This window comes from Eupeodes corollae, chromosome 1 (assembly GCF_945859685.1).
Source record: "Eupeodes corollae chromosome 1, idEupCoro1.1, whole genome shotgun sequence".
In the NCBI taxonomy this organism is placed as follows: Eukaryota; Metazoa; Arthropoda; class Insecta; order Diptera; family Syrphidae; genus Eupeodes; species Eupeodes corollae.
The window spans coordinates 127,602,055-127,615,509 of NC_079147.1; the positions used below are offsets into that span (position 1 = coordinate 127,602,055).

A 13,455-nucleotide genomic window follows, 5' to 3' on the forward strand; every position below is an offset into this window, starting at 1 on the left:
TCGAATTTATTTAATTTTTTATTTGTACATATTTGTACATATTTGTGTATATTTACAGGTTTTCTTTGATAGTAAGGGATCAAAGCAATTGGGTACATTTTTATGTCCCCAGGCAAGTGTACTGATGTCATCTATTTGTTTAAATTTTGGGTGTAAATTGTATGTAATTTACTCCTAAATGTTAACATATTTTCATAGTTTTCAATTTTATTAAATACCATTTTTGTATAGTCGTAATCGTTTGGTGACAGACCTTTTGACTTCTTTCGCTTTCTGGACAGATTTCGCGTTTTTTATGTAGAAGGAGTACATTTTAGCTCTCAAACCAACAAATTCCAACATTTTTTTTCCACAGCTCCCGTCCTTAAACATACCTAAAGCATCCTAGGAATACTATATTGGTTTATGTATCAAACCCTAATAATATATATCATTCAAAATATCATAAAAAGTCTTCAAATTTTTATATTATAAATAAAGGCATCAGTAATTAAGAAGGGCATTTTGATGATATTTTGGTTTGATATAGTCATAGTGGAATGTATATATTTGAAGTTTTTAGTGCTCAAGTACTATGAAACCTAGATAAATCGTTTTGTTGAGTGTAACATTACATTTACTCATTTGTATAGCCAACAATGGGTTAGATATTTCATCATCTTCATGGGCAAATTGTAAGGAACTATGGAAGTTTTTTTTCGCAACCCAACGACTAGCTTAAAGTGATTTTTTGTATTTTCCCATCGTGTAACAATTCATCAGTACGCTTCTCAATATTTTGTATTGTTTTTCCATAAAAAAAATCATTAGCTGAAGAAACTTTTTTTGGAAATCAGTTTTAGCTTTTTTCTAAGTTTGGGAAATATATTGTTCTAGCCATTTTGATTGTTTAAATTAATCTCATGACGGACTTTTTTTATAAATCAAACCATGTTTCAGAGCTGGCTTTAAACTCTCTTTAGCTAAAAAACTTGCTACAAATTTCTTGAATTTAAAGCGTGGTGTTGCTATATTTTGTGTGTAAAAAGGCAAATTGTTATGAATATCATGAAAATATTCGGGATATTCTAGATCAACTTCTAAAACATATCGTACATAAATATCATTAAGGATTTCTATATATGTCAGAGAAAATTCTTGTGCCATTCAAAATCTCCACGAGCAAGATTCATCGATATTGCACATAAATATAAATTATTGGCATCTAAATAAAACCAAGCATGAAGATGGTTTTTCAGAGTCATATGATACAGTAAATTTATTATCGCCCCTGGAATATCTAAGACTGCATTGGGTAAGACCACCTCTTATCCCATTTTGAAAGAAAGGCTGCGTTCAAAAATGCAAATAGTTGCACAAGTCATGCTGAAAAAATTCATGCAATGCATTTATGAACAGAAAAACTACTGCAAGAATGCGGCAGATATACAATATCAAAAACCGGTTCATAAATGTCATCAAATTAGGCGCCTATAAAATTGAACTGTCAGAGTATGTCAGTATGACAGAAATAATACATTTTTTTCTTTGAGTTTTGGTTTTCTAGTGTCTTAACAAAATTCTTTCGACAAAATGTCCAATCAAAATGTTTTATAAGGACTTATTTTAAATGTTTTGAATGGAACAAATTCATTCATTCATTTCTATGAAGTATAAATATTATATTTTAACTTATTAATAACAAATTCTTTTATTTTTTGACAAAAATTTAATAAATATCCAATTATTTTACCTACTTGTCTTGTTCTGACATTTTCCTGCAAAGCTGCAACACAAATAAAATCACTGCAGGTTTGATCGCATTTCAGCTATTCGACTGTTTTTTGAACAGAGTTACCGACTGAGGTAATGCTGTGTATTTACATTTATGAACGTAAATCTTGCATTACTGCTGCGTTTTTACATTAATGAACTTACCCAAATTGTACATTTCAATGTCAGTCAAAAGTTCCAGTTTCAGTTTTGTCACTTTTAACATAGCATCCCAAGATAAACCAGTAGCTGTATAGTAGTGAAAAGGATCTAAAGAGTTTCTATGTTTACAAACTTTTCTGAAATTTTCAAAAATGTCAGCTAACAACACAACATCACTTTTAAAATATAATTTTTAAGATTACTGCAGTTAAAATGATTCCATATTTGTATGATCGACTTATAATCTTCAATTGAACATTCCTCATTCGTGAGTTATTTTAAAAACTTCACTCATTCAGGAAGACATGTCTCACATATTTTTTGCCAAGAATCCATTAAATCATATAGAGATACACCTTTTCTCTTCACTAATTCCAGACTTTGCTCTGTTTGAAAGTCTGCAATTCTAATGTATGAAGTCTGAAGGAACTACATTTCTAGCTAAACTATCTATGCTATTACCCAGCACAAAGCAGCACAAAGAGTCTAAGAATCTAAGTTCTTTTGAATATTTTTCATCAATAAAAATTTTCTTAAAAATAAAATACATTTTTTTTATTAGGTGGTATCACTTTGATTTTACCATCAATTTTTCGAAGCGATTTGAAAAATAAATGTGCATCAAAACCAGTTAGATTATGAAATAAAATTGAAAAGAAAGGTGGCACCTTATATTTAAGGTTGCAAAGATTATGGGCTACCCCCCTATATTTGCCTGTTAAGTTACAATGAACCCTTACCTTAATTTCTCCGATATTGATTTTGCTTGCGCATATTTTGCACATTTTTGATTCTCAAAGCAATATGCCTGTATCGCTAAGGGTGTCACGCTTCTGATATGATTGTTGTATTTGCCCATGGTGTCTTGAACTAAACTGTGAATGATTTCACTAAGTTTTATCCTATAAAGAAAAAAAGAAATACAGAAATGTGAGAATTTTGGTCCGGAAAACAAGTATCAATCGGTTTTAAGAAGCATTCAAACCAGCGTATGTTGCAAAATGGAATAACCATTGTTTATCATAGTTTGCAAATTTTATCATCTTGTTATCATTTGCTGGCATTTTTGTTACTTCTTGAACTTTCCAGCACTTCACTTGAGATCAACCGACTAATATGGTTTATCCACATAAGGGGTGTACCTTTACCTCTCATTTAGAGTTAAATATTAGCATGGTTGCGTTTTTCTTGCACTGTCATGTAATATTGTATGCTAATATTGTTCTTCGACTCAAACGTTTTTATTTCCCGTAGTTCAAGGGGAAATGAAAGCCCTGTGAAATCTAGAATTATATTGTCCAGGGCAATTATATCTCTTAATTTACCAGATACTTGATAGAAGGAAGATGTTTTTTCTACATATGACTCAAGCTCTGGATATAATTGCCCATTTAAAACAATAGTCATCATTGTTCTCTACATTGACAATGGCTTTCTTGCCAGCAATATTTGTTGGTAAAGATAAATATCTTGAACCACTCAATGGCTGGTATTTATTGATGTTTATTTCTTCTGATTTTAATCTTATCAGTGATCATCCACTATCCCTTTCTTGGAATTCATCCATTTTGATTAGGATAATCTTAGACATTTCGTCCAAGAAAACTGCTTTCATTTCAGCAGCCATTGATTTTAATTATATCAATATTTCTTCACCACTTATTTTTACGTACTCCGCAAAAAGTTCCAAGTTGAATTTTATGGTGCTTACTTATTTTTTGGTGAAAATCTTCATGCATCATTGCTTTATCCTATTAAAAAATTACGCGGTTTTTAAATGAATTCTTTATTTACCTCACGATTCCCTTTAAAACAAAGTACAAGTAACCATGCTTGTATTCTTTATTATCTTCGATGCAATTCCCGCTGCAGAAGTTGACGGGTGGTCGAGTTTTATTTTTTTTAAAAGCTGCTGATGAAATTAGTGGACGTTATTTTTGCTGTTCCTGATGCTATTGTTAAAGTTCGCGTATTTATAATTGGAGTTTTTCTATTAATTTATGATGTTGTTGTATTTGCTGTAGCTGTTGTTCTGGTAGTTGTTGCTGGTTTGATGGATATTGCTGTCCATTTTGATGATTCTTTGCGCATTGAATTAAATGCTCCTTTTGATTTGATTGGGATTCAAACGTCTCCACACAAAGAAGACAAGATCACGACAAGTTTAAATGCTTCATTTTTATGGGGCGATGTAACACACCGTTACTCAAAGACGCACGCACTGCAAAACGCACAAGATTTTGTATAATGTTTTTTTACCTGCGTACAAAACAAAGAAAAAGCAATAACATGCAAACTAGTTTTTAGTTTTTAATTGAAAATAAGATTTCAAATATAGGCTTTATTTTATTTTTATATTTTTTTTTTCTTTAAAGCTTTCACTTGTATGTAAAAAAAAAAACTTTGAAAAACAGCTCTAATATTTAAGAAACAAATTTAAATTAATAAAAAATCTTCAATTTTCACTAGACCTCCTTTTGAATTGAAAATAAAATTTCACACTTTTTTATGTATAACCTCGTTATGTAACTACTATGTATTTCGACTCTGGGGAACGTATAAACATGTTCAGTTCATTATGGGAACAACAAGTTTGACTTTTCAACTTTATCACCGTCATTTCAAGGATAATAAAAAACAGAAAAAAAGCAACAAAAAAACAAAGCAACAAAGAAAATTCGATACCTGGAAACTACTCAGATATTGTAAAAAAAGCCAGATCCTTATCACGATTACTAATGGGTAAAGAAAATTCATCGTGGACCACGTACATTGAACAAACACACTAATGGTAAATACAAATGTATGTACGCACCTGTTAAACATGTTTATTCGTGTGAATAAAAAATAAAACAATTAGAAAATTCGTTATAAATTAATTTTATTTTCCTGAATAAACATGAAAATATTCAAAAAAAAAAAAAATGTTTCTGCAGGTTTTATATTGAGGATTGAGTGCGGATCTGGGGATACTTCTACTAAAGTACAAAAATCTGAATGCGAGGACTTCTATAAAAGGAAATTTCGTTGTTACAGTTTGTTACTTAGTAGAAGAAGAATATTCCATATTTACTCTTGATGATTTTGCGGTTAGAGAAGCAAAATCGCTAAACGAAATAAGCAATTTTAAACCCTCCAAACAAATATCTGGATGCAAAAATTAAATACAATATTTTCCCTCTACGAAAAGTTAATACGCGTTGGGGAGATCACATTGTCGCAGATCTTGGAGAGTTAACAGTAAGTAAAAATTATAGATTTTTTCGTTTTTCTTTACTTAAAGTAATTTGTAATTTATTTATTCCTATTGACTTCTACCTCAGAGATAATCCCACCATGCAACATGACAACAATTTGGGGAGGTGGCTATGTCTTAGAGATAGTAAGACAAAACGGTTCAACAAATGAACTAAAATTTATGAAAATGAAATAGTAATCTATTTTCATTCCTTAAAAAAATAATTGTATGAAGTTGTCAATATACAAACAAAAATGTACAGTTTAAAAAAAAAAATTTTATTTGTTTTTTTATTTCATTAAATTTTTTTTTAATTCAATCAGAGTCACAGACATAACCATCTTTCAATTTGTACAGGTATTGTTTTTGTTTAGTTCAATAAAAATTATACAACACCAATTTCATTGAAGCCAAGGAATCAGAAAAGCTGCGCTGCAGTTGATATGATACAATTACGGAATATCATCGTCACTGGCAACCATATTGTGTTGCTGACGCCAACCTAGATATTTGCATTTTGTTTTGGCTTTTCTTTTTGTTATAATTTAAGTATTTTATGTTGTAATATTGTTTCCAACTTTTGTTTGTAATAATTGTAGCTTTAAGGTATAAAAGACTCGTTATTGGAGTAATAAAAATCATTTAAGTAACAAAACCCAACACTGGTTGTTTCTGATTCAGTTGGATTATCTTCATTTTAACAGGTTCAAGTGCTTGTTTTAAAACTTAAAAATTATTAAGTAAATGTGCTTTATAACTCCATCTTCAGACAAACGAGTCTGAACATTTTGGTGATCCAACTGATCATAAGAACTATTGATTGACGTATGATCTTATTCATCATCGTTAGATATACATATCTAAACCCTAGATTCACCAAAAAGAAGTGGCTGATCGTAAATAGATATATCTATTTACATACGTACATACCTTCATCTACTTACTTATCTGTGTCTGACGTATACGTTTACATACTTATCTAAAAAGCTACAAAGATAAAATCATTCAGCTAGTGGTAAAGAGATCCAGCGGATCATCTTCAACTTCAAAAAGGATTCATCTGACCGCAAAAATATGAAGATTTACTTTGAAGAAATGCTTCTACGGCTTCAACAGCAATGGAAGGTGACCAGTAAATCAAGGGATATCCGAATGTTGACTTCGACCATGAATACTTTACCAAAAGGTATTTCAAGGAAGTTTCAGCATTAGTCAGGGCCGGACAAGGCATATGTGCAAGATGTACAAATGCACAGGGTGAAAAATTCTGGGGGCGCAATACCAGTAGCAAGAAAATGTAATTTGATCATGCGCAAACAAATATATACTACTATTTCCCATTTTTTCACCACAAAACATTTTAAAATTATCTCAAAAAAACATCCATCACAACTGTCCTAAGTTATCTCTTGCACTAACAACATCACTTTCATTCTTGCATTCAATAAAAATTTAACTCAAGATATTGCATAACTAAAACACTGAGTTCCAAAATCAACGTAGAGAGTATGACGAAGCAAAATACTTATTCATATTGAATCGTATGGGCTGCAACGTGCAGGTTTTGTATCACGCACCGTACCTGAATGTGAGTTCTCATCTTCAAAAAAACAACGAAAAAATGCCCCTCCGAAAAAACGAGGCCAAGACTAAATGGTCGATGCATGTTCACGTTTTTTTTTACACACTCAGTATCGAAACTAACATGGGATATATTAAAAAGAAACTTATCTATACGAAATCATATAGGTCAGAGGGTGGAAGCCAAAGTTATGATAATGGTTTGAATATAAAAGGAAAAGAAGGGGGTGCTCAAAATCGAATTCGAACCCTGGAACCAAGAGCATTTTTCGCTACATGTTGCTGCAATTCCTTATCTCATTATAAGCAGTTAAATGTATCGATTCAAATTCAATGTTTGTATAACTTTTTTTCAAGTTCTACAACTAGGTGGGATATTTATAAGAAAAAAAATCCAAGTCTTACTTGAAAACCCCTTTCTGAGACTAAATGGGAGAACAGGTTAGAAGCATTGAAGCCTTTAAAAACAAATTTTGAAGAAATATATACAGCTCTTATAGAGTAAGTAAACCTAGAGGCAAAAAAATATTGCAGAATCTTTAGGAAATAAAATGTTTGGTTTAATATTTTAGAAAATATAAATAAAACTTGTAAATATTTGTAAAGTCCGTCCGGAGGTATGTTTAATTAACCGATTGTATTGCTAGTTCCCTAGAGAAATAACAAATATGTTTTCTGAAGCTTTATCATTGCGATCTCAACGGGGAGGAAGACTTTATGCTGATGAATATCCTGAAACTATATTAGACCCGAAACAAAGATTTTTCAAAATACTTGATACGTATAGTATAAAGTTTTTATTTTAAGTAACATAAGTAAATATTGCAGAATGTTTTAACATTAGGTATTTTTAAAGGTTGAGATGCAGAAGAATTGTTTCAAGAGTTAACCGTTATATCCCCACTTGTTACATCACTTAACTCAAGTTTGGATGTATTAAATTTTGTTTAGTCCAAACCTTTAAGATTTTGCTCCGAACCCGAAGTTAGTAACTACTCTCCAAATTCTTAATGCAATACCGGTCACGGTAGCTTCAGAAGACAGTAGTTTTCCTAAACTTAAAATTTATAATGTCCATTGAAAAGGAATTATTAAACCTAATTTCTGAATTTGCAAAATGTAAGGCCAGAAAAGTAAGTTTCCAAGTTAAAACGTTTCCCCCCTGCTCATTTCATCGCTGGGTCTTAGTTTATGGTTTAGGGTTACTTATATCAACCCTTATAAAAAAACGCACTGAAAGTCTACCTCCTGGGTAACGTGGCAAGAGCTTATGCTTCTATATCACTTTATGTGTGAAAATATAAACAAGAGGTGCTTTCTACTAATCTTGCACTGGGCGCAAGTTTGACTGTGGCCGGCAATAACATAAGTGCAACAATACATCAAACATTTTTAAGAGGCAATAGTGTCCTTAGATGAATCCGGCAAATTACACCAAGAAAGCCTGCCTGCACCATCATCGAGAAGCATAGAAGCACCAGAACCATCCAAAATAACGAGTGCCATTCGAAGACAGAGAGCAATCATGTGCTCTTTTGAGAGATTATTGGATGGAATATCAATGGATAATAATGAACCACCACAATACCACGAAGTCAAGTTTCGATCTATTGAGCAACTGTGGCAGCAAGTTGAATCCGCCAATTACACCGTATGGGAGTTAAGTGATAACCCAGCAGCAGAAGGCTATAAACATATAGACTTCATCAATTTGGAGCAGAGGATTCAACAAACATTTGTAAAGTTATCCATAAAAATACAAAAATCCACAAGGCAGTAGCAATTCTGAAATTAGCGTCGTTAAAAACAACTCACTATGTCTTCAAAAGGTTACCATTCCTAAATTTGATGGTGATTACCTAAAATGGCGACAGTTGTTTGTATCTATTTTCACAAATGGTAGACAAGCAATCTATACCCAACATTCAGAAGATGTTGTACCTCAAAACAAATCTAAGTTGAACAGCTGAGAACTTAATTCGTCATCTTTCACTGACTGAAGACAATTGCCGAACAGCATAGACAAGCCTTCAAGAAAGATAAAACAATATCAGGGTCCTCACTTTCACCCTCATACAAAAGATAATTGAGAAACCCCACAGTACACAACCACAGCATCAGCATCGGCCATCAAGAATCTACACGGCACCACGCAAGAGTGTTTGATAGCGTTAGGCATGGTGTGGATAAGGCATCTTGGGATCCCATTTAAAAATATATTTGCTTGTGAGCAAACTTGATCAAAGCACAAGAATTCTTTGCGAGCAATCCGTTACTAAACCAAAGGAATTACAATCAATAAAAGAATTGTTGAAATTCCTGGAAAGTCAGTTGAAATCAATCAATTGGACAGAAAAAAAAGTATTCAAATCCTCGAGCATATGCGTCTTTAATATCAAATCAAAAAGGAACTTGTAAGGTTTGTCAATCTGGAACGCATCCTATAGTTTCCTGCAAGCAATTCATAAAGTTACAGACTCAAATTTCATTAATTGCCTAAAGCTTGGCCATGCTGCTGAAATGCAACCAAAAACACAACACACTTCTACATATTGAGAGGCACATCAAGGGATATCAAAGTATGAAGCATGCAACTAACATAGAAGCGGACAATAATACAAAGTCTCAAGCAAATGCAAGTTCATCAGTGATATTATCAGCATCGAAGAACCCAGAAGTTCATAAGTACATATTCCTGAGTACAGCCATCGTAGAGCTGATAACAAAGAATGGACAAAGGTTTGAGTGCAAAGCTGTATTATTTCCGATTCACAAGTGAATCTAATAAAAGAACGCCTTGTTAGGAAACCAGGTCTTCATTGAAAGCCTACATCAATTAGCATCCAAGGAATTGACAACGGAAAAAGAGAATCCCACCAACGTGTAAACGTAAAATTTGAATCAAGAACAAGTGTTTTTAATACTCAATTAAAAGCTTTTGTTCTACCAAATATCATATCTCCACAACCATCGCAACACTTCATCGTGGGCAATTCCAAAGAATGTACCATTGGCCGACCCATTCTTCAATCGACCAGACAAAATTGATATTCTTCTTGGTGCAGAGTTCTATCATCAATTACTTTCCATTGGGCAGATACGTTTATCAGATGATCTACCTAAACTACAAAACACAGTTCTTGGATGGGTGATAGCATTAAAGTTAACAGAATCAAAGACAAATACAGCAACATGTGGCATCTCTACTTACGATGACAACGACCTACATCAAATGATTGAACGACTATGGAGCATCGGAAAAGTAGAAACACAAGATAGCAACTTGTTAAGAGACGAAGAGATGTGTGAAGCTCATTTTGCACAAAATACAAAAATAAGCACTGAAGGAAGATTCTTTGTGGAGCTACCATTTCATGGAGATACATCTGCTCTGCTCGGAAAATCTAAGGAAATAGCAGTGAACAGATTTCTAGCACTTGAACGAAAATTAGTCAAAAATAGGGAAGTGAAAGACCAATACATTAAATTTATGGAAGAACACGAAGATTTAGGCCACAAGGCCAAAATCGACATCAATGACATAGCATTGCTTAGTTACTTCATACCACATCACTGTGTTTTTAAAGAAGATAGTAGCACCAACAAACTTCGAGTCGTTTTTGATGCATAATGAAAAACGTCTTAAGGGTTTTCATTAAATGATATCATGTACAGAGGACCTACAGAATAAGGTCAACTATTTTCACTATTACAAAACATACTAAGCTATTGTATGCAGAGTTGATGAAAAAGCACCTCTAAATTATTATTAACAAAGAAAAATGTCCACTTAGATCCAAAACTCTATACAATGATTTCTATGTCGATGATTGTTTGACCAGCGATAGTAGCCTAGTTACAACCCTGGAAATGCAAAACAGAGCCACACAAATATTAAAGGGAGGAGAATTCAAACTGGTCAAATGGTAGACATGTGCATTCTAGAGACTACAAGCGTCCACAGGTTTTTTCTCAAAACCCACCTCTGTCTATCAACTCCTACTCGGACCTCCCCGCGGTGAACATCGGGTCCATAAAACCTCAACTGGAGATTGTGTTCTAACCTAAGTGGAAATTTGTTGGGGGCAGCAAACGAGAGAGGGGGGGAGAAGTTTATGGTACCTCTCCTTATTCTTATAGGGCTTTTACTATTATTCGGAGCCCAAGCCTATAAGGAGCGGTTTTATCCGGCTCCCCGTCTTTGGAGTTATACTAAGGATCTGGCCCTCAACGTTGGGGGTTGTGCCGTCGGGGTGACTTCATAAATGCGAAGCACCAACAAGCCTAGGATACAGACGGATTTACTGTTGACAACCCAAGCAAACGAAGTAAGGACAACGAACTTCGGATCTGTACGTGGAATGTTAGGTCCCTTAACAGACCACGTGCAGCCGAACAATTAGCGGAAGCCCTACACTGCTGCAAGGCAGATATTATTGCCATCCAAGAAGTGCGATGGGATGTATACTACGGTGACTGCTACCGAGAACGAAGATAGCGCCTATTTGGGTGTGGATTTGTTGCTATAACTAGACTCAGGTACAAAGTCTTGAGTTTCAACAGTGTGAGCGAGCGCATCACGACAATCTGCATCAAGGCTAAATTCGTCATAAGCCTTATATGCGCGCATGCCCCAACAGAGAGAAAGAAGAAAGATGAAGACACCAAAGACATATTCTTCGAGCTCTTAGACAAGACTTATGAGCAGTGCCCTGGCTATGACATTAAAATTATCTTAGGAGGAGAACGCCAAACTAGGAAGAGAAAAAATCTTTGGTGGCACAATCGGGAGATACAGCCTGCACGACACCACCTCCGACAACGGATTGAGGCTAATCGATTTCGCTGCGGGGCGGCACGTTCTAGTAGCTAATACGCAGTTCACATATCTTAATATCCACAAGGGGACATGCAAATCTCCTTATCAATCAACTGTCAACCAGATTAACCACATTACAATCGACGCATGACACTTTTCCAGTATACAGTATATCCGAACTTTCCGAGGGGACAACATTGACTCGGATCACTACCTCGTTGTAGCCAAGGTACGGCTACGTATATCCCGGTCCAAGCCAAAACAAGGAAGTACTGTGAGAAGTTTCGACGTTAGACGGCTACAATCGCAAGAGACTGCCACGTACTTTTCCGATCCAGTCTTTAGAAGCCTATTAAGGACCCCTATGCTATCTGCATTAAGCATTGAAAACCAGTGAAGTGCTAGGTTTCACACGGCCACAACAGCGAAACCCCTGGTTTGACGACGAATGCCGGCAAGCGCACGCAGCAAAACAAGGGGCATATAAAATTGCGCTGCCCAGAAGGACCAGAGCTGCTCGCGAGCTCTACAAGCAGAAGAGAAGAGCAACACCGGTTTCTTAGATGGAAAAAAGGGGGCATGAGAAGCGCGCGATCGAGGAGATAGAGGGATGTCACAAGAGCAATGGGGTGCGTAAATTTTACAAGCCACACACCGACCGACGCCTGTAAGGACGATCAGGGGAAAATCGTTGTAAAACCGCAGTCTATGTTGAAAATATAGAAAGACCACTTCTCCAAATTATATAACGGCGATGAAAAACCGAATTCCGCTGTAGGGAAGATAGAACTACTCAACCTAGGCGACGCAGATCAACAATTACACCTACCCGACCTCGAAGAAGTGAAGATAGGTATATCTAAAGTTAGGTCAAACAAAGCTGCTGGAGCTGACGGCATCGCAACCGAACTATTTAAGGCAGCGGAGGATGACTTGGTAGGGAGCATGCACCAACTCATCTGCAAAATATGGTCGGAAGAACGCATGCCAGATGAGTGGAATTACAGAATAGTTTGCCCGATACATAAAAAAATAGACCGTCTAAATTTCGCCAACTACAGAGGTATCAGTCTAATTAATATTGCATACAAGATCCTCTCTGTCGTATTATGTGAATGTCTGAAGCCGTTCGTCAACAACCTGATAGGTCCTTGTCAGTGTGGCTTCAGAACAGGAACTATCGACCAAATATTGACACTACGGCAGATCTTGAAAAAAAATTCACGACACAAACTTATTCGTTTGTGCAGAATGAGGATGGAGAATGCACGCTGCTCTATTAAGGTCGGAAAAGATCTCACCGATGCATTTGATGTCGAAAAAGGTTTTAGACAAGGTGATGCACTGTCATGCGACTTATTCAACATCGTTCTGGAAAGAATTGTGCAAAACTGAACCGTCAATACTAGAGGCACGATCTTCTAAAGGTCCATCCAATTACTCGGATACGCAGATGATATTGACATACTTGGAAGATCAAAGCGTGATGTCAGTGGAGCGTTTTTGAGCATTGCGACGGAAGCGAAGAAGATGTGTTTAGTGGTCAATGAGTGCAAGCCTAAGCATATGTTGTCATCAAAAAAGGACATTGAACAACGACGTCTTGGACAAAACTTCACCATGGACAGCTATAGCTTCGAGGAAGTTAAAGACTTTGTCTACCTATGCACCGATATAAACGACACGAGCGGTGAAATCAAACGAAGAATAACTCTTGCAAATCGTTGCTTCTTTGAACTTAGAAGGCAATTGAGAAGTAAAGTACTCTCTCGAGCATTGAAATCACCATCTATAAGACAGTAATTATCCCGGTTCTTATTTATGGCGCTGAGGTCTGGACCGTGTCAAAGAAAGATGAAAGCGTCTTAGGATGCTTCGAGAGAAAAATTCTTCGGGTAACTTC

General features: G+C 35.2%; 1 protein-coding gene across 11 annotated transcripts in view; it reads right to left on the minus strand.

The window, feature by feature from the left end:
• The window catches only part of LOC129952570 (protein doublesex), a 298,820-nt gene that overhangs the window by 197,248 nt on the left and 88,117 nt on the right, over window positions 1-13,455 (minus strand). For 2 of the 11 annotated variants that reach the window (XM_056065326.1, XM_056065286.1), the window contains one exon: window positions 2,655-2,816. The exons of the other annotated variants lie outside the window; for them this stretch is intronic. In XM_056065326.1, coding sequence (XP_055921301.1) covers window positions 2,812-2,816 — 5 coding nt within the window. In that variant the 3' untranslated portion in view covers window positions 2,655-2,811. The remainder of the gene's footprint in view (window positions 1-2,654; window positions 2,817-13,455) is intronic. 11 annotated transcript variants of the gene reach the window in all.